The sequence below is a fragment of the Betta splendens genome, chromosome 9 (genome assembly GCF_900634795.4).
Source record: "Betta splendens chromosome 9, fBetSpl5.4, whole genome shotgun sequence".
Taxonomy (NCBI): domain Eukaryota; kingdom Metazoa; phylum Chordata; class Actinopteri; order Anabantiformes; family Osphronemidae; genus Betta; species Betta splendens.
Genome location: NC_040889.2, coordinates 15,444,356 through 15,472,184, shown reverse-complemented (window position 1 = coordinate 15,472,184; position 27,829 = coordinate 15,444,356). Strand labels below are relative to the sequence as shown.

Sequence of the window (27,829 nt, the reverse complement as noted above, 5' to 3'; positions counted from 1 at the left end):
GAGGGCGGTGGTTAAGGTGCGCCTCGGCGGTGAATGACAATGCGTTGATCTCCACGTATCTGCAGAGATGCATGCAGGCTCTTTAAATCTAGAGGAAAATGGCATCAGATTTACTTTGTGACAACGGAAAGATGGAGAGTGCTGCTAATGCATTTCCTCTCAGCCTGCGTGCGCACAGATACGGGGGAATCAGCAAGCGGCCGCCGGCGGCGCCTCCCGTGTATTCACCTCGCCGCGGAGACGAATGATTGCGGAATCAGAACGCGCTGGAAGACATAATGCGCCGCGGAGCTGCGCGCGCTCGCGCCCGGTAATCGGCGGCTGGGTGTCGCCGCGCAGCTGCGAGCGCGCGCGGGGGGGAGGAATGGTGTGGGAGCGCAGCGGCGCGCGCGTCGGTGCAATTTCCACAAATGGCAGCGTGTCCCAAAACGCCGCGCTCTCGACCTCCGGCGACGGCGCTGAGCGCGTTATCAGACGTGTTTGAGCAGCGCCCATCAGCGCGACCCCGGTAGGCGGCGCAGATATTGAGTGACCTTTTCCGCATGGCTCCCTGATATTAACGCCATCTCCCCGCCTTATTACCATGGGAACATTTCACAGAGTATTAGGCTTAATAAATGACTTTTTTTTTTTTTCTCCTCCGTGGCCTCCGTCCCTCCTCTCCCCTCGCCGCGGCGCCCCCCTGCCCTGCTCCCCTCGTTCTCCCTGCTCCTGAGCCGATAACCCGACCTCCCCGGGGGCCCGGCCTCCATAATCGCGTCGGTTCACGGCCCTCTTATTCCGGCAGAATTGCTTAATTGGTATGTGTTCTACATAACTGTTGGAGTATTAGACTCACAAATGAAGGTTAGAACCTCAGTGCTTGTAATCGACTGAAAGAAATTGATTTGTGCTCAGCTGCCCTTCTGGGACGCGACTTTATGGTTCTCTGAAGAAATGAAGCTTTTATAATTGTGTCGTCCCCCTCACCAACCCCCCCCCCCCCCCCATCCCTTCTCTCCCTCTTTTTCTCATTTCCTCGCTGCTAACTGCTTTGTTGACATTCATCAAAAGGCAAGATGCCGGCAACTTGAAGGCGACGTGTCTGCTGTTGCAGTGTATTTGGCGTGTACTTTGTAAGTTCCCTGGCTGTAAAGTGGGTGTAAAGTGCCGAGCAGCGAATAACTGTCTGTTTTTTTTTCCTCCCCTCCGCTACAAAGAAATCTAATCACAGCTCAGGCGCTCTGTCAATGGAAATCTGATTGCATTATGTGTGATCATGCAAAAGGTGTCACATTAGCCGAACCTGACCGACGAGCACACAATGTCCTGCAACTGATGGGCTGCGTGCGTCCAGGCTGTGGCTCCGTGGCTCCGTCCCGGCAGCTGGAGCGGTCAGCGGGGAGACGGGCAGGAAAACGCTGAGCTCGGCCACTTTCACTCCGCTGCCAGTGCGCACTTCCCTATCCGCCAGTGATTTACGCAGGTCTCTGGGAGCTGCGCTACAGGGTCGGGAAACGACGCAGGCTTTGCATAACGCGATCGATGCCCGTCCGCGAGCGAGGATGAAGTGGAGCGGACTTGACGCTTTGTGCCGCCGCCGCCGCACGCGTGACGGCTCCCTGGGACTTAGGTGACCGCCGATTATTCACGCCGGCCTTCCAGGTGTTCAGACTCAGATGTGCCCGGTGCAGAGGTTTACTCGATGCTAAATCACATTTCACGCTGGCGCTAATGTCACCCGGCGAGAGGAGAGGAGCGAGAGCTGGCAGGTGGCGTTTGAAAATGAGCGCACCCGAACCACAAGCCGCCCTGATACCAGATGCTGATTTGATTACAGGGTGACATGTAAGCGAGTGTGCGCATGCATGAAGCAGGAGTCGATCAAGTGAAACCCATGTGTGTGTGGCAATTATTTGAATATGTATATATTTTTTTCTTTTGACCATTTGCTGCATCTCCTTTACGGTGATCACTGTATGTGATCATTTGTAACGCGATTGTTGACTTGAATGACCTCTGTCGCAGCCGAACGATCTCTCTCCATCCTCTAGTCTGCTGCCAGCACACCCAAACTAAGTTTCGGCGGCGCGTACCACTCAAGCGGCCCGACCTCCTAATAAACTCTGCCTTCTAAGCATTAGTATTCCACACTCGGATCCATCTCGGATCCAGGCTAGGATTATCCGGGCTCTTAACATCTTAGCTAAGCTGGTTAACACCTGTTTTTATTGACATCTGAACACCATCCGAGCAGCCTGGATCTTCTGCTGCTCCCTCTGGTGAGCTAGTCGCTCCCACGTATAGGACTGCTCCTCCCACCACAGGTACTGGGAACAGGTCAGCAGCTTTGATAAGGAGATTAGAGGTTAAACCAGTCATTTACATTCTCACATATTCCTGACTACATTAGAGACAAGCCTTTGTGTGTTAGGCCTCGCTATATCTTTTTTTCTTTACATTTTACATATATATATATATATTTTATAGGGGATTATATTTCAGAACAGGCCCTTTTGACTCTGTAACTGATGGAATACTCTATAAAAACGCTTCGGCCTGGGCCATCCTGCTTAGCGGCAGCTGTGTAGACTCAGACAAATCCTCAGCCTTTTGTTTGTGTTTCGAGGCGTCTTGCCAGGGTCAGTGGGGGAAACTTTGAAGAATGTCCCAGGATTTGTCCAAATCATGAGGTATGGATTCGCTTAAGCGTGGCTGGAATTAGAGCTGAGCCGTATCAATGATTCCATTAACCCAAATTCCCACCCGTGCTTCACAACATGACCATATTAACCCGGTGGATTTCGCCGAGCCCTTGATCCCTCGCCAGTTATAGACACAGGAATGAATGGTCATTCGCATATGTCAGGGAGTTAGCTGTAATATGACCGTGTGTTTATCTTTGGCCCTTTTTTTTTCCCCGCCTCTACCGGGACTTTTCAGTCAGTGGCAGCGGTGATGTGCGATAATAAGGCCGTTCGGCGTGGGCAGAATCCCAATCAAAGCTTTTCCTCGATAAACAATAATCACTGGGGGCTAACGGCGCTGGGAAGAGCACAGACGTGTCTGCCTTCATTAGGACAAAGGGAGGGCGAACAGGAGAGCGCCTGACAAGCCAGTAACGCCTCATTGTCCCTGATCTCAAGTTTCATAAATTTCCGCGGCTCTCGTTAAAGGACGCGTCGCCGCTGTCACCAGGCGCTAACTCGTTATCTCCTCAATGCCGTAAAACGCTGTAATTAACATTCAACAACTGTAACCGATCCAGCATTCCTCCTCTCTAGCTGCTAATTGCCACACTATTGTGCTTGCTCATAAGTGGGCCCTTTGTGCGTGCACTTGTGGGCACACATTTCAGTGGTTCATTTTGATTGTAAATAGAGGTGAGGAGGCAGTTTATCTGAGCTTAAAGGTGACGAGTGTTCTCCCTGTGTTTTTTTCCTCGCCGCAGTGATTGAGTTAAGCCGCAGTCAAAGACTCATCCAAACATCATTTTTTTTCCAAATCTCTGAGCACACATCTAGATATTCCACATGCCGTCGACCCAGGACACGGTAAATTAGAGCTTTGTCGACGGCTCGTGCGAAGTGCAACCTGTGTTTTTGCCGTTCGGGAACGTATCGGAGGCCTATTTGTCGAAATCGCAATTACTGTAATTACAAATTTGAAGGCAGCGGCGAGGACACGGAGCATGCTATTATTTAAGGAGCTGCTCTATTCCGCTTTTAGTCATGCACGGGTACCCGTCTTAAATGATACTGTATCTTCCAGTGCAGCGGTACAGCCTCCATCTGGGGAATGTATAGCTGTCACATTGCGATCCACTTACAACGACACAAAGACCTCTGCTTTTAGTGAGTTTTTTTTCTCCTTTGGCGGCATCGGGTTTTCTTTCAGCGTTTCCTGTAGACGCCCAGCAGTGTCAGCTCCGTTTAGAAGGAAATGTTTTTGTTTTCCCCCTTGCTGCTCCTGCCTGACCTTAGCAGAACAGCAGCCATCACAACAAGACCTTATGAATAATTAGTCTGGGTCAACTGATACTCTCCAGCTCCACACACCGCTGTCATCCACTCCGCCAGCGCCGGCCAAAAGCCAATGAACTGTGCACTATTCGGCTGAATTGAATCGCTTCAAATTGATGCGGCTCTTGTTTTTCGAAGGTAGCCGGCCGGATGTAAGCTGAGACGGGGCCCACTGTGGAGGCAAAGCGTGGGGCAGGAGGAGGGGGGCGTTGAATTAGCAGAGTCACGGAGGCGGCGTTTGGAGGCTTCTTCGGTGGTCTGTCACAGATCTGCAGTCACCTGGTGCTTTATCTGGTGCTACTGGTTCTGCGTTTCATTCTCCAGGGATTCGAGCAAATGCCAGGGTAGGGTTTCTGAGCGCCAAGACGGCCCCAGGAGGACAAACAAAACCAAATGGTTGCTAGTGTTTCTTGTCCTGGTTTCGTGTTCGGGTCAGAGGAGATGCGCTGCAGGTGTCTGGGGAGTCGGGCGCATGAAGTACCGTACATATGTAGTGACAAAAGCAGGAGAACGTGATTAATTATGTGTCGCACCAGCAGAATGTTATGTCGTGGTTTGATGGTGACGGAGTCGCGCTCTGAACCCTCACCTGGGTGTGTGGAATCATCCGCGCCGCCTCCAGTGGCGGTCAGAGCCGATCATTTGCATAAAAGTGTTTTGCGAAGCTCTCGTATCTTATAGGGGAGCATCCGCCTTGTTTTTTCTTTTTTTTCCACCGCCAGAAAACTGAACTCGTGTGTTTGTTTCACAGCTCCGAGCTTCAGTTTGCGTCGGGCTGCGGGTGAACCCCGTATATAGATTAGCTGCTCTTTTAGCAACTCGCAGCACCTCTTGTGGTTTCACATGTTTGCACAATAGGCACATAGATTGTGGTTTTCTCACATTCGTACAACGGCTCACCACTAACGAAACTGCTGTAGCTGCAGAGTTTGAACCCGCGCTGCCTCTTCTCACTCCTTCCTGTTAAGAGTTCTGCAGAAATGGACACTGTCTCAACCAAAAAAATCAATTATTCAGCATCTGGCTGACTTTAGGAAAGTGAAAGAAAATCGACACATGTTGGTTTTACTGGAGCTCCTTTCGATATCTTTGACACGAGGATAGGATTGCGTGTATGCTTTTCACCAGATCACACGTGTATTTAGCTCCTGGTAAGAATCTCAATGTCAGCTGACGCGTAGTGGAGACACAAAGTCATGCCTTTAAGTGGAGTCCAAAAATGTGTGCCAAATTAAATTTCATCTTCATGTTGCCTCTAATTTGACCTGCAATGTCACAAAGACTATCTGCAGCCTTCACACTCTTTCTGATTGGATATAGATCTGGATAAACTAATCTGACTGCGATAAATTTCATAGCTAGGGAAGAGTCCTTTTATGAGCACCATGAACAAAGGAGAATTTATCCTCCTCCGGGTCTGTAAAGGAGAACATGGAAAGCATAAACGAGCATAAAGTGTCATCATATGGCTTTTTTTTATTAGATTGTTAAAGACAGATCTAATTTTAATTTGGGCTAATGCGAGGAACACTGTCAGCCATTGACTGAGGGTGTCTTATGACCGACTTGATGTGCTTCACTCAACAGTCTTGTGCTTTTACTCTTCCGTTTCAGTTGAGAACCCAGGCTAAGTGCACAGACAGGGTAATTTGCGAAGCCCCCGAACCCACTGTTTAGTTCATGAACTCCGGCTCCCCACCTCCTTCCTTCCCTTTAGCTCCTGGAAGCACAACTACATTAGAATCTCCCAGAGAGCGTCAAGAAAGTCTGCTGCTTCTGTTTATAGGCCATTCAATCACTCTAAGTACTAGTGGCAGAGTGATTTTCTTGGAAATACATTTGCCACAATCCCCTCTGGCTCCTTACATGCGAGGTATTTATCATATGAAAATTTGGAAGTGTCTGACTCGTCTGTTTTACCAGCCTTATCCTAGAGCGGGGACTGGTAAAACATTGTAATATATGCACTGCAGTTAAAATTAAACATAAAAATATCCCAGAATACTTAAGAGATTTACGCTCTGTCAGAGGGAAGTGGCTACTTTTATAACAGCCTCTCGCTGGAGATAACATCACGCAGTCGTACGGTAAAAATGGGTCATTTGTTTTTATTTGTTTTTCGTATTTTTCTCAGTCACACACACACTCGCACACATGCGGAACACGGTCGTGTGCTTTGAGCGGCGGTCCAGATGAGACGGGAAAAAGAGCGGCTTGAGTGTGAGTGTGTTTTTAGCCTACTTAGCATATGTAGCTGCTGGGAATGCTGCAATAAGCCACCCCTGTTTGTGTGTGTGTGTGTGTGTGTGTGTGTGTGTGTGTGTGTGTGTGTGTGTGTGTGTGTGTGTGTGTGTGTGTGTGTGTGTGTGTGTGTGTGTGTGTGTGTGTGCGCGCGTCCATACAGTAGGTGCCTGCGACCTCAAACCTGGCAGCAGCCGGCCTCTGTTAACATCTGGTTTTCTGCCAGTTTTTCTGCAAGGCTGTGAGAAAATTAGCTGAGCTGTGTGCTTGTAGCCCCCTAATATACTGTTAAGCAGGGTGACCGGGCACACGCAAGATTGATGACGGTGGTCTGTTCCGCCGCACTCTGCACCTTTAGCGCCGGGCCTCAAGTCCAAGGTCACAGATCATATTCGTAAACGAACTTGTTAGAGTACATGCGGTCTGCTCGCGCTGCAGCTCGTGTCAAAATAAGAGCTCGAGTAATTCTAATAATAGTCCTGCGTAGGCGGAAATGTAATTTTACCAGACGTCTAAAGTGACAGTTGATGTCATGCATGTGACCGAGTGTCGGCGTGTCTTTGAACGCGTCTGCGCCGCTCCCATCGCCGTCCCTCTGAGCTTTTCTGGTGGCCTGTCTCTGTCTGACCAGTGTGTTTACCCAGCATCCCTCTCTGCGGCGACTACGCCGTGTTTAACCTGCAGACGGGATTAACTGGCTAAAGACTTAATGCACATGCACAGTCACCCGATGCTCTGTTTGCAGTTTCCAGGCTGCAAAATGTTAGGCCTCGCTCTCTCTCTCTCTGTCTCTTGGTTTCATTTTCTGTTTCTCTGCCCCCGCCCCATCCTCATTTTGCCTGATTTAATTGAGTCCTCATTCTTGTGAGAAAGCTCACAGGAGGGTTGTGTGAGAGGAGAGTGACAGAGGAATGAGCAAGAGGGAAGATCATCGGCAGAGGCCTAGAGGGCATGTCTCTCCCAGAGGTGCGCAGGCACCAGCATCCTCAGGGAGGCCGAGGCCCCTCTGCAGCCACTTATGTCTTTATCCTCTTTATAGTCCTCCCCTCTCTGCTGCAGCGGACGCCCGTGGGCTGGTGGTCCGGGTCAGACCCATCCCTGCCGCTGGGGAGGCTGTCACCTAATTTAAGCTTTTTTGTACCTATAAAGTTAAGAAGTGGAAATGACTGCAATTAGTAGTGTTACAATAATAGAGGTTGTGTGTGGTTGTGTGAGGCCTAGATTTCTTTTGCTTCTAGCTGCGGATCGAGGTGCAAATACCCAAACTGGGTCACGCAAAGGGGAACTCGGTTCCTTTGGCTTTACTTTATTATGTTTTATTGTCTTTTTTTATGTTGCATTTGTCCTTTTTTGCACAGAGCGGTGGAAACATCAGCCTTAACGCCCTCCCACGGTCTCTACCTTGGCCTGAACCCTTTCAATTATGAACCATTACAACTTCTCCCGATGCAATATTTATGCACGGGCCTATCACTCCTTACCGTGTCTTGGGTTGCTGTAAGTTGAGATAAACACTTGCAGAGTTGTTACAGCCAATCGCCCGCCTCTGTTGCTCAATGTCACTGCCTTAGCACTCAATAATTCAAAGCTTGGCGGTAATGAGCTCCCCGTAGGCCCTGTCCCCAAAGAGCCTCCCCACTGTGCCTCCACTGTAATGTAGTTATATCTCATGTCAGCTTTCAAATCAATTACATTTCTATCTGATGGCTATGTAATTGCGCCTGATTGAGTTTTTGGCACGCCAGCCAAGTGTGGGCTTCCCAAACTCAAGCCAGTCAAAACAGGAAGCTTCATCAAATGAAAGTGTATTTCACCGTGATTGAGGCGGCTTGCATGATAAGCACAAGGGTAATTATGATAATAATAACAATAGCAATCTGTGTTTTCTCAGCTTTGTTGTTTTTTTTCCCCCTTCCTCTCCCGAAGAAATTTTGCCCCAAGGAGTATGAACAACATTTGCTTTACTCGAGATGCGAAGGCTGATTTGATTGTTTGTAGCATGTGCAATTTAGTAGATTAAATGCAAGGCGTAATGCTTTTGTGTAAACCTGGAGTCTTGCTTTCATTCAGCAGACGTCTTCGTCGGTGCTACTGAGCCGCTACGTTCTGCTCAGCCAGAAGCAACAACCCGCCTCCTGCCTAACGCATGTCGGCTGAGGTCAGAGCATCGCTGTTGTACTGTACGGGTCAGATTCCGGGCGCACAGGTTTACTTACCCAAGACTGAACGGGCCGGTGGACTGATACTGTATGTAAACGAACAGCCCAGGAGAAAGAATGGGTGGACAACAGGCGGCATGAAGGCGAACGGAAACATGGATGGATCAACAGAATGCCTGACTGGATGGACAGAGGGAATACTCTAATGGAGCGCTATTGAGATAGATGAGGGGGAGGATGCTGTGGTTAGGTGCATCAGCAACTAAATAGTGATGAATTGTGGCTGCTGTCAGCAGTACTAAGTATAACAGACACAGTAAAGGAGCCGGGCTCATCCATAATCAGTGGACAGACATTGTCTTGGTGCCAGAAGACTTCTTTGGAAATAAAAGCAGTGAGGGCATCCACCGATCTGTCTTCCCATCCTCACTCCATCATCCCCTTTCTTTTTATATCCCCACACCCTCCGTGTTCTTGCCCTTTAAATCTCTTCACTTGTATTATTCTCTCCTCATTTCTGTCTCTCTCGCTCGCTCGCTCGCTCACGCTCGCTCTCTCCAACACTGTCTTTTGTGTTAACAGCCTCCTTCTTTTTTTTGCAGTGGGGGAGCCAACGGGTGCACATCTACAATCTTGCCTTTCATTTCATGGCTTCTGGAAATGGATGTTTTACTGCCTTCATTAAGGCATGCAGCAGCCAGCGCCGTGTTTTCCCACTGAAGTTTAGCTCCATGAACCTCGCCATTAGAGGACATTATGGCCCCAGATTTCAGGGCACAGTGGAACACTGTATAATTTGATTAGTGTTATTAATCAAGCGCAATGCCGCTTCTTTCACCCCCGCCTCCTTCCCCTCGTCTTCCTCCTTTTTGTCATTTCGCTTCTGCTTTCAAACCCTTCAGACGCTCGCTTCCCTCTTCTGCCTCCCTCGATCCATGAACCTCTCTGTCGCCTGCGCTACAGCGCACATGCTGTGAACGAGACAAAAGGCCTTACACCTTTTTTTTAAAAAAAAAACAATGATTTACCACTTGTGTTTTTTTTCATCCCCTTCACAACCTCCACCCCCTCCATTGCCCCCTCTCTTAGCCCAGGACATAAATCAATTGAGATGAAAGTTCCATAATTGTGCTTGCTGGGAGGGATTTGAGCAAAATTGCACTATGAATTTTTTAAAGGGAATTTTTACTAGCTGTTCGGCGAGACTTGGGCGACGAAGGAAGGTGAGGCCACGAGGATTTATGGGCCTGGATTCTTCATTACTGAAGTAATTTTCCTGCAAATGATAGTGCTGCACCCTGGAGGGGGGAGCGCCGCCCGCCTGGGAGACTACAAACCCGCTTAATCTCTTGTGGAGAGAGAGAGAGAGCGCGCGGCTCAGAGCGCTAATATCATCTGTGAGCGACCGAGGCTCCATTTGTTCACATCTAAAACCACAGCTAGTGTATTTGTGATTCATTGTAATTGATTGCTCGGATTCTTTCCAGGAGTAGCTTTACATGTTAATTTCATTACAAACGCTGGTTCTGTTAGAAGTGTAGGAAACGTGCTCTGGGGGAGGCATTTTTATCCTACACTGGCAAAACATGGACTGTACTGTATATTTTACTGTAGTGATTGCAGAGGTTGGCATGCGCTCCAGAGCTGCACGTGCACCGCAGCAGTCGAGGAGTTAGCCGTGGAGGACGAGGTTGAATTAAACGATGCCTAATGAGTTCTCCTTTCCTCTTTCTGTTGTTGAAATCCTCTCATCTATCTGTGTGTCTGTCTGACCTCACCCTGACTGATACCTCCATCTCCACCAGAAAGGGCCTCGGTCTCTCTCCTCTCTGCCTCTGCTCTTTCCTCCCTCCTCATTTGAACCTCCTCAGTCCAATATGGCTGATGTTCTGTCTCCATCTCTTTAGGTGCAGCCAGCAGCAGTGGCCCTCCTCAAGGTTAGTGTGTCCACGATGCCAGGTCTCATTCTGTATCCTGCCTGCCATCCACTCAATTTTACAGCTCAGTAGCTTGAGAAGCAGAGGGGGTAAATCTGCTGTAAAGGAGGAGAACGAGAGAGAGGGGAAGAGGAGGGAGGGAGAAACAAAATTATTGTGCACCCTGTCACCGGCTGGAGTGGATCTTAATCCAGGCACACTAACGACTCTAGACAATTAGTCACTTCTGACTAGGCCGGACTTCAGGGCCAAAACGAGTCAGGGACTAGAGGACGTGCTAGCACGGCTCTGCGTTATCCTCAAACAGCTCCTTGGGCTCTTTTTTTACAACCCTGAGAAAGAAATACAGCTATTGTAAGTTTTTGTGTTAAAAACCTGTACACGTAATCTTCATCTAGATCCACTGATATCATGCCACGTGTGGCCTCTTTTTCATAATGTCCTCGGCGATAAACAAAGGCAGCAGTATCTGTGGCCTTTTATATTCCACCTCTTAGCTGGTCTGAGGTAGTCTGCAGCCAAAGATGAGCCCCGAAGCTCCAGCCACCACATGCGTGTGAACAAAAGTGAAGCATGACTAAGGTGGGTGGTGCATGAAAGATCTGGGGTAGTGGAAAGAGAGAAAAGTTTGTGCTGGGTGCTCTGCAGAGACGCAGCGTGACCAATTGAGGTGAAGGGGATGAATGAGGCCATTCAATGGGCCTAATGAAAGAGCTCCTGCTGGGCCCCGAATGAGGGTGGGCCCATCTGCACCGCATAGGCGTGCACAAACCAGTGACCTCGAAAATTACCCAGGAAGGACTTTGGGACAGTCACCCTAGCAACAGGCTGGAGTTCGCATGGTAACCAAGCGCTTCAATCAGTGCCTGGCAGCTTCTTAAACAGGCAAAGTTTTTTTCTCTGTTTAAAAAAAAATCAACTGTATGTGAAATCAACTTTGAGGCCCCCCCCCCTTTGTTTTAAAGAGGGGGCCTGCCTACAGTATGATTGAACCATTTGAAACCATCCAGGAGCTCTTGGCATCTTTGTAAGGTGTGGGATGCTTCCCCCAGGACCTCCCTCTCAAGACACAAAGGCGCTGTTTGTCTTACCTACATACTGTACGCTGCCCGAGTGTATGCGCAGTGGAGTATGTGGGCTAATTGGGTTCAGCGGATGTACAGCGACAGGTTTAAGAGGCGGCGAAATACATCCTGGATATGAAGAGCGATTCCGTCAACATCCCCGGGGACTGGACATTAAGTTTACAAGCCTCTTCAAGGATGCGGTTGGCGGGCTTTTATCTGTGTTTTTTGGTTTAATATATTCCGTCTTGATGAGCCAGAGGCATGTAGGTCATTGAAGCTCCCTTCCTGTCTCCGTTCCCCACGCGGAACTTTTGACAGCATGAAATGACAATCCGCCCCTGCGCATCACCCGCGTCAAAAAGTAATGAGATTGTGCTGCTGGAAATATCACTACAAAGCATCAGGCCTGCACTCGGGTCTGACTGCACCTTCAAACGGCGCTGCCTGCCAAGCCCGCCCGCCCGCCGAAAGGGAAGCGAACAAAAACAATCAGAATCAGAGGCGGGAGAAGCGGCGAGGGAAGCTCCCCGCGCCGAGACAAAGCAACGCGCCGGGGCCTTTCATCCTGAGAGTGATTAGCCATCCAAAACGTTTTAAAGGCCCGCTTTGAGTGCGTTCCTCAAACCAGAGAGCTCCGTTGAGGAGTGGTGGCGAGATGTTTCTCGCTGGGAAGTGCCAGTGATCTAGTCTCTAATTGTGGCGTCGCTGACAAGGCTGGCGTGGCTGCGGGCTTTTAAGCGGGGCTTTTTTTTGCTGCGCTCCCGTTCGCTTCCTGTCAGATCCTCCACCAAAGGCGCCCGGGGAACAAAAAGGCCTCTCAGATTCTGTTCTTACATCCTTCTGCCTAATGCTTTGTGCATAAATACAGGCCTAATTTAACACACAAATAGCTCCTGATGCTGGTGTAATGTGACCAAAACCACAGCTGATGATGTAAATGTGCTGTCTTGAGTTTGTGGTGCAGTATTATGTAACAGACGCTGGTCAGTGTCGCTAGCGTCTTGGCCTTCAGAGAAGATCCTGACACAGTGGAACTGTAATGTTGCCCATTTTTCTGCAGTGTAGCTGGGACAAAGTCCTCTTCAAGGTCTCGGAGATGGTTAGAGGAGAGCGGAGAATTTTAATCTAGTGTTCACAAGCCAGATTGTTGGGGTTCGCGATATCAATCAGAGGTAGTGAGGAAAAAAGTGGGGGGGGAGGAGTTGAAGGGGTGGAGAGGAGCGGAAAAGAGTGAAACCGGAGCTCATAAAAATCAGTATTATAACAACATTAATTGATGCTGCTGAGTGCCATATGCGGTGCCATATGGAAAAGCTGCCCATGAGGCCTGCTATAATAGACAGCCTGCAGTGGTGCACACAACTTGGCACATTTACAAACAAGGGACGTCCCATTAATATCAGCCACGCCGCCCGAGCCGCAGACAGTGGGGAGGGGGGGGCGGACGGCGACGGAAAACCCAGAGAGGAAATCAAGTCTGCTCGTGTTTTGTTTGATTGCTGCCTTTGTTTTACTGTTTGCTAACTATTCTCCTCATGCGAGCGCGTCTTTAGAAACCTCGGCCCCTCTAGTCCCACCGTTTCTTAATTACAGTAATATCCATCCTGGGCTGATCGGACCGCCCTCTGTCCGCCCAGCTGTCACTCCCACCGCAGATGCCCAGCGGTCCCTTCATCACACGCACACACACACGCACACACGCACACGCACACACACACACACACGGGCGCACACACACACGGGCGCACACACACGCACACACACACACACACGCACACACACACATTTCAGCAGGTGAGGTGATTCATGGCACCTTGGACGAGGCGATGTAAACAGGCCCCGTTTAACCCCTTCAGTGCCTAATCACAGGGCAGCTGTTATTTACTGCCACTGTCCACAGTTTCTGCTGCTGGTTCCTCCCTTACATCACAACAGGTCTCTGATGTGAGCCTGCTGCCATAAATTATGTCAAACATCCCTTTAGGGGTAGTAAACAATACATTCTATATGTGGGACTGAGAGAATAGCACAGAGTCTAGGTAGCAATTATTACCTGAAAAGTACAACTGATGGTTGTATTAGTCTGCTGATCCTCTAATCAGTTCAGCAATTTACTGACTAGATATAAGAAAGAAAAGCACAGACTCCTTTATTAGTTGTGCATGGAAACATGTGTTTTTTTTTCTATATGAAATGATTAATTCATTCACTCATGGTTTGACAGTTACAGAGGTCAGGAATCAGGTGTAGGAGTCAGTCACGGGACAAAGGGGCTCGAACAGAGCTGGGATTCTTTGAAGTCGCTGCCTTTTATCATGTGGAGCCGCGTAGATGTTCCTTTTCATGTGATGCGATGCTATCAGTAGTCTTGTGTGTGTCAGGGGACGCCGACAGACACGGATCGGCTCTTCCAGGCCCGCGGAGCCGAAGGCGAGCGCTCCTCGACGCGCCCGGAGCAGGGACGGCGGCGCCGGAGCGCAGTCGTCAGTTCGTTCTGTCGAGGTTCATAGAATGTGAGGCGAAACACGAAACGCGCACAGCTGTTTCCTCGCCGACACAGGGGGAGGCAGATGAAGGAGCGGGGGGGGGGGCGGAGCGGGGGAGCTCTCCGCTCTGTGATGTGCGCTGATGTAGCTGCAGCTCTGGGTCAAACGCTGCCAGTGTTTTGTGTTCATCTTCGTCTCGTCTCCCCAGTGCTCCTCTAAATTATTCACAGCCCGGAGATGTGCGGAGGCTTCCTCCTCCTCCTCCTCCTCCCGCTCCCCTCGTTCTCCTCCCTCACGCCGCCACTCGTCTACTGTCAGCCACCCACCTTTCATACCTGACGCTGGTTTTCATCGCCGCTCGTCCCTCACTTGTCTCTCGTGGCTGCCAGACGTCCGTCCGTCTTTAAGGCAGAGGCGGCCAGCTGTTCACATCACCTCCTCTGTAGCCCCACATGCCCCCGTGCTCCTCTCTGCCTCCCTCGCTCTGTCTCCTTTCCTCTGATTCCTTTTATTTTTTTTATTTTTTTGTCCTCTCATCTCGACTCTTTAATGATTTCCAGTGACTTTGTGCTCGTTACGTGTAGCAGAGACCGAAGTGCTGCACTGATCAGTGGCACTGATGGCAGGTGTATCCATGAGTCATCAAATGTTGTGGTCTCACATGGTAAACTACAGCCAGGAAATAATATCTCTGGATATGTTAAAGTGATATTTCGTTTTTAAAACCATGAAGCAGTTTTGATAGGAAGATAGGAGGCTTTCACAGCGCGGTGACATGCGTAAGCCGGCGCTCGGCGTCTGGGCGCCGGGCTTTGGTAACACATTATTACTGTCATGTTAACTAGCAAAACGCGCGCATTAAAGCCTGTCTGGGCAGCAGGGGGCGGGGGATGCTGTGAACCTCGCGGCCACCTGAGGAGAGCGCGGAGCGGAGGCTTGAATCCGCTCCCTGCCGTTGCCACAGGACCCTCATTTGTAATTCTGCTCTGCCTACAATAACGTTTGATCGCGGCAGAGTGGGGACGGGAGGTGTTTCGGGGGGAGGAGGGGGGGGTGTAGCTTGAAACGTTCTTCCTTCTCACTTCACTCCCCCCCTCTCCAAAAGCCCCCACCCACCCTCGCCCAATTGCTGTCACCCAGTATGAATGCCCCCTCTGGCCCGATGACAAGTCTAGCGTGAAACGCTTGGCTGCCCCCTGAAATTAGCAGTAGAGCCCCCCGGCGGCACATGCTTCTTATGACCAGCACACAGTGGGCTGTCGCCAGATTCTTTTCATTACGGCTGTGGCCTGCCAGCCCCCCGACGCTACCTCCTTCTGCCTTCTCCTCCATCCCACACTCCCTCTCCCTCCGTCCTCCTGTGTGTCGGCCAGAGCTCAGTAAACAGCATCTGTAGTGCTCGTCACATTACTGCTGTATGGAAGGAGGAGGAAGCCGAGCTGTGTATGCGAGTGAGTTTGTGTGATCGTCTATAAATTCATATAGTACAGTGTGTGTATATGTATGTATTCATATATATATATATATATATATGCATGCATATGTGCTGTGTGTGTGGCAGGATTAGTGAGAGGGAGCTAGTAGTAGCGGTGCAGAGAGTGAGAAAGGAGGGGAGTAGCAGTACAGAGCGATGCCTGGAGGCTCAATCTGTTCCTCACTGAGCTACATCAGTGTTAGAGACGGCGGCTTGGGCCGCAGGGAAGCCTCCACTCGCTCCATCAAACTGTCAGGCAGCCAGCGGAGCTGCACAGGGAGACTCTCAGCCGCCCCCGAGGCCAGTTCAAGTCAACATCCCATTTCCTCGCCTAATTTCTCCTTCGCACCGACTTAAATTTCCAGTGCCCAGTGTCTGCCGCCGCCGGGCCGGGCCGGGCCGGGCCGGAGCGTGGGGGTCCCGCGGCTGCTGCAGCCCAAGCAGAGATAGCGAGCCGCCGCCACGCCGCACAGTCAGACGGCGGGAGACGCGAAGGGAGCCTCGAGAAAGACGAGGCGCGGAAAAGCAAATGGCTGGTTTTGTGTTTTCTCTCACCCTCTCTTACCCGCGTCCCCCGTTTTTCTTCCACGATGTTCGGTGTTCCCGATCCCTTCAGGTTTCTGGCAGTTTCCTTCCTTTACTGCGAGCTGAGTAAACGCTCCCCGTTCCCTTGTACATCTGCCGTTACTGCCTGTTTTTCCCCACCACCCGGATCGCGCAGACCGCTCTGTCACTCCCTCAGAACGCCGAGGCTGAGGGATTTCTGGCTGCAGCGGACGAGGCGGTGGGGACAGCGCTTCAAGCCCCCCCCCCACCGCTATCGCCATCAATCTGTCCGTGCGCGTCCTCCCCTTCCTCCTCCTTGACCTCACCACATACTTTGCATGGAAGCGAAACAGAGAGCGGCCAGGTCTCAGTGCTGTTTACATGGACTCTGGGTAATGTTAAAGTCTGCTTAGCTTGGACCCAGGTCAGGACTATATCTTTCTTCACTCCGGCTTGATTTACATGGCCCCTGCTGACTCTTCCCCTAAGTGTGTCAGCTCTGAACCCGAGGCCTCTGTGTGTCTGGCTAATGCAAAGAGCATTTCTCTGAGCTTGTCGTCTTCAATCCTCCCTCTCTCTCTCTCGCTGTCCTCCTTCAATGGGCGTCTGTGAAAGAAGCTTTTTGCTGAATCCCTCTCTGTTTGCACAGCCAACTCCGAGGTCCCAGGCTCAAATATGCTTTTACATGTGAGCCCGTCTAGGCCTCTTCTGCTGGTCGATATCATTTCTACCCTGCGGAGCTTTTTCTCTCTGCCTCGTTCCCTCCGGAGGCTGCATCTTCACCGAGATCAATACTTTCCTAATCCAGAGCTCCTAGGCTGACCCAGGGTAATCAGCTGACTTCCCATGCTGCCTGCCGAGGGGGTCAAAGGTCAAATGGCTGTATGGATTTGATCCTGTGATCAAATCACTTTGCTAGGTGGTGCTTTCAGATACAGCTAGTGGGGGTCAAGAGCAATCACTTGATTTTTTTCCCCCCTCTCTGTGGTTGAGAGAGTTAAACGCAGTGGAGTTCAGTGAGTTGTGTAAGCCCCCGTAATAATACAGCGCTGCCGCTGACACACCTTAGGCTTTTGTTATCGTTCCCCCCCACATGGTGCACGCTAGCTAACTGTAAGGTCACGTGAAGCAGCCGAAGGTCCACTTGTGTGCACACACCTTGCTGTTGTAGTGACTCCTGGTTTGTTTCATAAAGCGAGTATATAAGCGCTGACCACAAGGCCAGAGAGACCCCCAGACGTCCTGCTGGCGTTCGGGGCCTGACGACGGGTCCCCCCCGGAGGACACGCCCCGTCAGAGCGGCTGCAGCTCCTGTGTCCCCACAACTCATCCCAGCCTCCGCAGGAGGGAAATTGTGTGAGGAAATTGGTGTTGTTCCACTGGTATCTGACACTACTTTGGTCGTCGACTATCTAAATGCACCATTACCCACTCTGTGTGCGCTCACTCTAGGAGATCTGGGCTTGTCGCTGCTTTCTCCCTTACAATCAGCTGTGTTTCAGTCTTTGCCTCAGGAGAGACGTCTCCTAAACTGAAGCCGTTCGTTCCTTAGTCACTATAAAGATGTCTACAATTCTACATTGTTGGCTTGACCGGTTTTGTCTCAATCAATAATTCTCAGATAAAAGTTGCATTTTTTCATTTATATTTGCTTTATGAGTTGCTTTATTTGAGAAGGATGTGACAGTGACACTTTACGCCAGCAGCTCTGGCAGCTTTTGTTTTTTTTTTTTACTTTCCCTGAATTCTTGCAGCGCGTACAGGGCTGTGATCAGTATTCTGGCAGAGAGTCGCTGGTGCCGTGCCAGCGTCTGCGTAGCCGAGCAAGTTCCTCTTCTGTTCCTCTCTCTATCTCTGAGGCAGAATTCATGGCAGACTGTCCTCTGAGTGTGACAAGTGGAACTGTGTGATTAATTTGGCCAGTCGTTTTAATGTGCTCCGGGATGCGCAGCGCTTATTGTCTACCCCCTGCACGTCTGTCAGAATCTGCCAGAGAAAATGTCCAAGAGAATCGAGACATCCATCCCTCCCCATCGCCTTTTTTTTCCCCTCTCGCTCCTCTTTCCGTAGTCCCGCCTCATTTCAGGGCTGAGCTGCAGGGCCGTCGCGGGGGCCAACCCAGGTCGAGGCCCGGCTCCAACCAGGGCCGCTGGCGGAATAAATCTCCTGTCTCTGAAGTGTTGAAAGCTGTGTAAATGTCAAACGCATGCGTCTGATGTGCTGGATGGGGGGGGGGTAGCTGGAGAGGAGGTGGGGAAGGTGGGAGGGAAGGTTGTGGATGAGCCGTCCTCTAGTCCCCCGCTCCCCTCCGTGGCTGGCGGTTGCCAGGTGCAGATGTTGCCGCCTGCTCCCTGCCTCCGAAACAGCCAGCCTCTTTTTTCTTTTTTTTTTTTTCCGGGTTTGGGTTTGTGAACATCTATGAGAGACACAAACCACTGGGGGCTTGGCTCCTGTCAGGCAGCTTAGCGAGCAGCATATCTGTCGGATTTTAACAATGTCCCCTCTGACCACCAGACGGGCTGTTCGGGGAGGATGTCTTTTGGGGGCTGAGGTTTAGCATTTTCACTGTTTGCTGAAAGCCTTTTTTCCCCAGTGCTGATATTTGAAGGCACGCAGGGGGCTGAAGAGCGCGGTCCTCGCGCGTGCACACGCGCACACGCACCCTGTGGCGTCATGGCATCGCTGTGCTCCTTCTTTCTCTCATCCAACCAGGGGTAATCGTCCAACAGGGCAATCACATCCAGTTCTGACAAAAAGTGCTCCAACAATGCTTCCTCCACCCATCCATCCCCTCGTCTCTATAGCCTCCCCCCTGCGTTTGCCCCCCCCCCCCTCCACCTGCCTCTCTCCCCCCCGCTGTGCCCCCCCGCCTCTCTCTGTCTCAGCCTGAGCCCTGGCGAGCATTCCGCTTTACGTTCTGCTGCATTGCATGCTCCCTGTGAAAGGATAAGCAACACGCTGCGCTCTTTTGATATTATTTTTCCTCCTCGCCAGCGCCGGCCTATCGGGGCCTCATCTCCGGTGTCACGGCTCCCGCTGCAACAACAGGACTGGGCATGCACCCGGGGAGTAGACCGAGCCGGCGGTGCATCACCTATAGGGTTCAACGCCGCCGTTGGCGTTAGCCAGAATACGGACGGCAAACAGATTTTGAAGGTTTTATTAATTGTAATTCTTGCGACGTGCATGATTCTTTTTAATGGGAGTCCTTCAGATAAAACGCCAAAGTGGTGGGAGAACAAATGGGCGGTGATTATAGGTTGTGAACAAGCCGTATAGAAAGGCTTGACAATTAATTTGTCCAGAATCTGTAGCGTGAATGGGGAGTTGATTGACAGGGAGCCTGAGCTACTTTCTCCTCTTAATGCCCGGCGCTCTGTAATGAAGGTCCTTTGACAAGTGAAAGCGCAGACGTTTGGATTTGCAAACATTCCCTAAGGGAGAAGATGACATGTTGCTCGTGAATGTGGCGAGCATTATTCCCTTTCCCCTTCATGTTCTCTCGTTTTACTATTGGTTATTGCCTATTTTGGGCCTTCAAATTGTTTTACAAACGGGGAACAAAAGATGCGCTTTAAACAGCGTTTTCTCGTCTCTGTTCTGTCCGTGCTTTCGAAACGCCGCTGCACAAACACGGTTCACTGTGGCTGTCAGGCCGCCTCCGCCTTCGCCCAGCCACATCTTCTGTAATTTCTGTTGATGGGCACTTGCTTCGCTTATCCGAGTCTTTTCTCAATGCTCACTGACACGCTCTGCAATCAGAAACAACCATCTCTTCAGAAAGCAGAAAGCCTCATTTTGAGCATAATACATTTTATGCGCTTGTTCTATGTCTGGCGTAAAAAAAGGGCTTCATTATGAACAATAGAATCCCCGACATGGAGCTGCAGTTATTCTGCAAGAGGACACAACAATAAACCCTCCTAAGGGGTTGAGTCACAATGTTTTGGCTTGAAGCTTTTGCCAGCGAGGTCTCCTGCTGCATCCCTCTGTCTCTGCAGAGTATGATGAATCATAGGGCATTTCTCCTCCCCGGAGAAATCTTGGCCACTGAGCCCTCGCATTGATTACTCTCGTTACTTAGTTAGACATTTGGACCCACCACACATGCAACAAAGGGCCGCTGTGCCTGCATTGAAGCAGCTCCCGCCTCATTGCGTCCGGCTCTGAAAGGGAGTCAAACGAAATAAAGAGGGTCCCCTTAAATATGTTGCCACAGGGACTTAATTGACAGGTTGAAAGCAGTTTTTTCACTGGGGGCTGTCGCGTCCCCTCTGCATGTGCTCGGCCCCTCGTCCGTCCCGCTGTGAGATCCAGTGGGACTGACCACTCGTGTTTCCACAGCTTCTCTATCTGTTGTCTGGAGGCGGCCGAGAGCATTTAGCCATAAGTAAGTGAGAAGCGGAAGTAAAAACCCCAAGGAAAGTGAAGTTTCACCGGGACGAGACGGGATGTGTCACATGAAGAGAGAGATGAAGCGAGGCGGGGTTATTGACTTTACTTTAACTTCACACATTCTTTTGGACTAAAGATGAATATGGTTTTTCAGCATTTGTCTGGATCTATTCATTTCTGATTATTTGCTAAAAAGACTTTCCTGCCTGTGAGCATGTGAGGAATGAAAGGCTGTGGCCCTCGGTATCTGCACTATTCTCATCATCTGTTTGTCATCTACAAGGTCTGACTCTTCCCTCTTTGTCTAGTTTCTTTTTTTTTTTTAAAGCGGCACCTCTTAAGATATTTGAGCTTGATCACTGTGTATTTTAATGGTGAAATTACTTATGAAATTTGAAGTGCAGAAGAAAAAACCATTTCCCTTCTTGACTGAATAGAAGGTGATTTGGCCTTTGGCCGTGCTAGACAAGGCGTATTTCAGAATACAACCTCTCTCGTTATTTAGTTCCTTTATCCCTGCAGAAGTCTGACATACAAATTAAAGACTGGTTTGTCACAAGGGGGATTTGAAATACCACACTTAATAGGGCCTGTGTTTGAGTATTCAGAAAGCCCAGGCTGTCGGTGTCCTTGAGATGCTATCGTCCAATTCTAAAAGCACACTTAAAAGGCTAAATGACAAGCTGTGGCTGAAAGCAAAGTCATTGAACAGGCATTTTATTATAGAACCAGTGTATGGTATTATTCGGGGGGGTTTTTCATCTTTTTGTAAACTGACAGCATTGAATGTACAACAGAAACACCAGAATGATGTTCCATGCGGGTGTGCGGCTTTTGAAAGTTGAAAAACTCTCTCCGACTACCACACTCTCCTTTTCCTCTTCATCCTCTGCCATTTGCGCTGAAAGCTGTCAGTGAATGTGAGGATGCACACAAAAATAACATCTGCACTGATTATGAGCTACTAGTGGGAGCCAAATGAATAATTCCTTGTATTTCCTGTGTCTGTCTCTTTTCTGTTCCAGTGTGACAGCGAGAGTGACATTGACGACAAGGTAAGACTGCTGTTTCTGTATTTATTCACCCGCCATGTGAAGTGGCTGGGAGTTGTGAATAACAAATTTAGTCTCTCAAGTAAAAGAGGGAGACAGTCATAGTGTGCGGTTAGCTAAAAAAAATGACGGGGGGTGAGGTCCCACTGTTGATCATTTACATCTTCTGGAGCTAGAAGGTGACAACGTTCAGTGTAAAAATGGCTTCCAGAATTTTTGGTGCGTTTCATGACAAAGTATTTCTCATATTTCTCATAATTATTTAATTAATAATTATATTTAATCTTATCACCTCAGCACCTCTTTGTCCTTGTTTCTCTCATTTGCTACTGCAGATAACAATACAGAACTTGGCTTTTATTTTGCTGCGATCGTTCGCTTCTTTCAGTGTGTAGTGTCTAGATTTGTAACGAAGGAAGGCATCAGAAGCGGCAGCTGCTCGCTAATGAAGAATGTGGTAACAGTAACGGCTTTACTAACTAGACGTGGCCTGAACTGAATTTGAATGTGTCTTCACGAGTCTCTGTGTGACGGTGGAGGAGCGGGCGGTGAAACTGGGGCTGGCATTATTAGCGGCTCGGCAGGTTTTCAGATGCAAACTATTTTAGCAGTCACGTCATCCAGCGTTTGACAATTTGACAGATGCAGTCTATCAGTTTCACTTGTGTGTGTTTGTTTATCGCAGACTCTGAGGGTTGTTTGCTGATGGCAGCCACCTGGTTACAAGATGAAACGCCTTTAGGGAACCTCACTCATTCTAATTCCTCCACAGTTTAGCAATTACTCCCTGGTAAATGAATGAGATAGCATGCCTAATCTCCTGTAAGCTCAGCTCCCAGTTCTGTGGAAACGTCTGCAGCTCCTCCATATAAATAATACATTGATAGCAGGCCCAATTTGCATTAACTGTAGCCTGGCAAGTCAATGGGCTTTTATCTCTTCATCGAAGCGAGAAGGAACCGAGGGCGCCAGCTAGTTGACACGACGGAGACATGTAGCAGGTCTGTCAGTCTCCACAGGCTCCGTGGCGTCACCGCGGGGGGTCGAGGGGAGCAAAGTAACAGGGAAGCTCTGCGAGTCTTTCCTGCTCCATCACTCGCTCCAGCTTGTAATGGCTGCGCGGTTCTGTCGCGCATTCTGACATTTAATGCGCCAAAGTTTGATCCAAAAGAAACAAAACAAGCGCCGCTCGCTTCGCCGTGTTGTTGCCTCCTGTGTCGGCGGAGGAGCGCGGCTCCATATTTGGCGTTTGGCACCAGTCAGATGAGCCACTTCAGTTGGCCCGGACGCCCTTCCACACAGTGAACTGTTGCACGCTGCTGCCAGGTCTTCAGCTGTTTGTTGAGTTGAGCCTGCGTGCAGCTAGTTTATCATGTCTTTGCTCTCAGTTCTTTTTTTCAGTTCCCGTTTCATAAGGTCTAGGTTTGGTTGAACGCCTGTTTTTGGCCTTGAAGCTTAAAGGCAACTCTGGAATGTGAACAGTTCACACGAGATCTGTCGCGATGTTGAAATTATATCCAGCACCTCGAGCGCATTGATGTTTACACTCATACACAGGCTACGAGTGTTACACAAGGTGGTGCAGCACCAAGCCAACAAATACAACAGCGATATGCTAATCAAAACACAATTACATCGAGCTATAAGCTTGTTGTGCCACACCCAACATAACAATCCATCACCCGAGATTGAATGTGAGCGGCCTAGTATTTGACACGCTCATTATCTAAGCAAGAACAAAGGCCTGAAGGTAAATATTTTCCATTGTCCCAATAATGACAGTGTGTCGTTCTCAAGAGCACATATTAACTGGTGACGAGCTTTGATTTGCTGCCAGCAGGAAATGAGACCGAACGACAGCGAGATTCCAAAACAGGTTCCACTGCTTGGGAATGTTTGAAAATGTTCTCTTTTGCCAAGAGCGCGAGAAGAAAAGAACATCTGGATGAAGGCTGAAGCCGCGCTGACCTTTTCATTTCCTCACAAACACATATTATCATGGCCAAGGTGAGAGAAGTTGCAAATGAGCCGCGTCAGACTGTCGAGCGAGGACGAACGGCGGGGACCAACGCACAGCGACAGGCCGTCACCGCAAGTGGAGGAAAAAAGAGGGTGTAAAAATCAGTTTCCACCGGGAGATAGACAAACACTGTCATTTGTAATTCCCCGCACTCACGGTGAGGCGACGGCGCTAATTTTCTGCAAGGTTTCGCCGAAACAGGTGCCAGCTCCCTCTCCGTATCTTCCCAACGAAAACAAAGGCTCCTTTCACATCAGATTACCAGCCACCTGAACACCCACATTGTCAGGATTTTACAGATTAACGTAATTAGAATATTGCTTCCAGGTGTGCCCCCAGGATGCAATCAGTTACACTGTGCTGGAATAAAAGTGACAACTTCCCGCTTTGGAAATGCGGCACCGTGTGTGTGTGTGTGTGTGTGTGTGTGTGTGTGTGTGTGTGTGTGTGTGTGTGTGTGTGTGTGTGTGCGCGTGCGTGCGCGCGCGCCAAAGACTCACCGGGTCGCCTCGGCCGCGAGAGGGGGACTCGTCTGTGGCGCGTCTCCGTGGGAGGTCTGCCTGTTTGTGGTGGCTAACGTTGCATAATGTTTAATAATGAGGATTGTGCTGCTCGTACCGGCGCCCTGGGGGAGAACTGGCATAGTTAAGGATAATAGATGAAGAATGATGTCTTCGTTGTTATTAAACCACGCTTAGTGTGTTCGACTGGTGCGCGTTTCAAAGGTGACGTCTCTTCGGTCGCTAGAAAGGTTTCCATCCCTCCCCTGCTCCACCTGTAATCTATCAGCCATCCAATCCTGTCAACCTCTGACACATCTGAGCTCCTCCAAGTCAAGATGGTCATTTTCTTTCATTTGAGAGGCACAGACAGAAATCGAGTGGGATTTATCCCGTCTCACTTTGTTCGTGCTCTCTCCTGAAGTGTCATCCTATCTCCATTAGGCCCCACTTTGCCGTCCTCGCTGGCTCCTCCAATTTCCTCTGTATTCTTTCTCCTGTGCAAATAATACAGCCGCGGCCTGTCTTTGTGTGAAATGTTAGCATGAGCTGCTTAAACCTCCGCGGCCCTTAACACAGTGGCCTTGTGTCAGGTGCGCTGCCACCGCTGCGTGGCCACAGCGGCGGCGGAGGACACCCAGGTCAGCTAATTCTATTTGGTCCTATTTGCCGAGCAGTCACTCAGCTGAAAGTGTATCTGTCTCCCGGGGAGTCTCAGAGGACCATTACCACATCCTGTCTATGAGCTCTTTTGTGGCTCCAGTGTACTCATCTGCCAGGGCAGTGCACAGGATTTGATTGACACATTAATTCCCCCCGCCCCCTTCCTGCTGCGCACAGAATGAATGCCGCATCACTCTGGAGCATCTCCGCCGGCTTATCAGTAATGGCTCGTCAGCTCGAGGTATCCTTCCAGCTGATGCGTTGGGGGTGATGCCCCGTTAAGCTAGCAGTGTAGCATCCATGGAAAACAAGCCCGCTGCGGGGATTTAAACAGATCCGTTAACACCGCTCTCCTCACCTCTGCTTCCTCATCCGCCTCATCGAACTGCCAATATATTATCGACTAATTCTTTCCTGTTGCCATCTCGCTAACCGAATAAAGGGACGGTAATACTGTATATAGTTATGCAAATATGCCTTCATTCCCCAAATGCACGGGGTTTTGCAAACTGCATGCCATTTGTGGGAGTTGTCATGTTCAATAACAAACAGACCAGCCACCGGGCCTCTGACAGCCCCGGCGTTTTATTACGGACGGGGAAAAATGGAAAGGCTTAATGTTTCGACACAAGTGATCATCTGTCCTTATCTCTTTAATGAAATTAGATTAAGTGCACCTGTGAAAGAGCTGAGAAAGCAGAATGCCTCGCCACCTCCTTTAATCTAAAACCAATTTGCCAGTAATATTCCTTTCCCCCCAGCTTGGGAATCGCCGGCCCTGATTCAAAATGGAGGAGGAACGAGATGAGACCAGAGCTGACTGGTTGCATTCAGCTCCCCACAGGCACTGTGAAATTAGAACTGACACCGGCAACACAGCCCTTAATATGGAGATGTCATTTTTCTCCGCTTGCTTTTGTCTTTCTCTCTCTCTCTCTCCTCTCCCCTGCTCAGTTACTTCCTCTGTTCAGACCGGTTCTACCTTCCTGACTAGAAAACACGTCATTCCAAAGATTAAACATTGCCCCTTCATTTCAACTAACGACTGCATGTAAAGCTGCAGTATGTTTGGGGGTTAAGGTTAAGATTGGAGTTCTGCTGTAATCAGCCCTTAGAAAAACAGAATGAGCTTTGTAGACAGGCCAGGAACGAACCTTGTTCCATCAGGCCGTTTCATGGCGCTCCCCACATCCCGCTGTTTAAAAGAACCTGGAAGCATTTACGTCTTTAATTTATATTGAGCGGTTAGCAACATATTGGTTAGCTTCAAATCGTGTGTGCTCTGCAGGCTAATGCTTCCCTTTAGTTTGTGGTCGTGAGGCAATGCATCTGTTGTGCATTTAGCGCACAAGTATGCAGTGATCAGGAAGCGTGTGTGTGTGCGTTTATATATAAAAGCCTTTGAGGGAAGTGAGCGTAAGGGCACGCGTAGTGGCGAAACCCAGCCCCAGTGCATGTTGGGAAGAAGAGGCGTGATGACAGAGGGAGACTCGGAGCTGCAGACGCAGCTAGCTGACATCGGCGAGGGCGGCTTGTCACTAGCGATGCATGTCACGGGGCCGCGCGGGGCCAGTCAGCGCCGCCGTGGCCTCATGGATGCGGCACCCCCCTCCCGCTCTTGAAGGTTAGCTCTGATGGTGGCATGGCGGATGAAAATAGAAGGGTTGTGGCCAACACAAACCACGTCAACCACTCACAACAGAGGAGGTGTGAAAACATAACATGGCATCAAGACTGTAATCTCCTCCCGCTCCGTGCCGCCTCCCGGCGCCGCCGTCTGTGTTGGCAGAGGCGGTTAACAGAACAAGTGCTCGTCCCTTTGTTCTCTTAAAACGATAACACGCACTCCATCCTCGTGTCTTTGAAACGCCGGTGCTCTGCTAACTCTTTGAGAAAATCCTGTCACCACTCAGCCACGTTCAACAGCTTGTGATCATTGTTATTGAGGGAGTTATTGCTGCCCTGATGAACACCAGGTTTTGATGCGTGTTTTTCCCTCCACCCTCCAGCAGATCCATTTTTAGAGGTGGTTTTCCTCAAACACTGTGTTTTCCCCCCACCTGAGAGCCCCCGGGTCCGTAATAGGAGCGATTTCAGCGGCGGCCAGGTGAAATGCTCGATTGCACAATTTTCTGCTGGAGATCTCGTCAGTTCAATGATACGGTGATATAGAAAGCGTGGCGCCGCATCAAGGCAGGCGAGCAGCGAGCGGCGAAGCTGCTGCTGAATGTGTCCGTATAATCTCATACTATTAACCAAACGGCATTTATCCATATTTGCAATATGAACCCAGTTGTTCCACTTACTGTAATGTTAAAAGGCTCTCATATTTTATAGTTGGAATAAATTCATAATGCGTTTAAAATAATTAGATCCTAAAGCATAACATCGAGTATAAAACCCACTTAATGCAGTTAACCTGAAATCGCCTGTTGTATAATGGGGTTTGACTGCAGCTAATGCGCATGCACTTAATGGTGAGGACAAGGCAACGACACAGGCAGCTGAACTCGAGCCCGGTGTGTGTGTCCAGAGCGGCCCGGCGCAGCGTTTTCCTCTTTCAAGCGATCTGTGTTTGAATAACAATCCGAGCACTGTATACATTTTTCCACATGAGTAATAAAAGTATGATTGACTCCATATTTGGTTTCATGTTCTGTGGGAAGGGAAAAAAAGACCCCAATGTTTTTGTGTGTACGTGGATGTAAGATTTGAGTGTTTCTGATCGTGCATAAACATAATGCCTAAGTGGGTTTTTATTCAATAAACATGGTCGGACCGTAATTACTTACACATTTCTTCTGGCTAGAAATGGAAGCCAGACTTCGTATGTGTTTAGCGCTGGCGCACCGAGACTCTTGTCTGTCCCGGCCTTGGCTTGTCTGCACCAGACGCCCTAATGCAAGCGGACGTGCTTTTCCTCCACAACAGATGACATATGCAATCAAGGACAAATATAGGATTCCCTGTTGTTATTAGGAATTGGTGCCATCGTGGGTACGGTTTCCCCGAACAAGCGCTGCTCCCACTTTGGCCAGAAACACATCACTGAATGGAGCTCAGGTCCACTGTGGCTGCAGCAAGAATGTTTGGAGCCTCATTTCCCTTTTCGGACAAAGAGGCCAGTCAGCAAAGTTGTATGCTTCTCGTATTTTTCTAGACGTTTTACAAGGAAAATCAACACGCATTAATCATGAAGTCATAGGCCATTGTTGTTGTTTCTTCAGGCCCTGAGTTCTGCTCGCATTTACTAAAAATGTCCAACCAAAGCCAAGTTTCACAACCTTG

General features: G+C 49.7%; 1 protein-coding gene across 15 annotated transcripts in view; it reads left to right on the top strand.

Moving 5' to 3' along the window:
* Nucleotides 1–27,829, top strand: part of fbrsl1 (fibrosin-like 1) — a 230,013-nt gene that overhangs the window by 129,952 nt on the left and 72,232 nt on the right. For 11 of the 15 annotated variants that reach the window (XM_055511968.1, XM_029161934.3, XM_029161932.3 and 8 more), the window contains 2 exons: nucleotides 10,309–10,338; nucleotides 21,332–21,361. The exons of 1 other annotated variant lie outside the window; for it this stretch is intronic. In XM_055511968.1, coding sequence (XP_055367943.1) covers nucleotides 10,309–10,338; nucleotides 21,332–21,361 — 60 coding nt within the window. Of the gene's footprint in view, nucleotides 1–10,308; nucleotides 10,339–20,374; nucleotides 20,590–21,331; nucleotides 21,362–27,829 lie in introns of those variants that run through there. 3 more of the 15 variants (XM_029161925.3, XM_055511970.1, XM_055511969.1) reach the window with 2 other exon arrangements.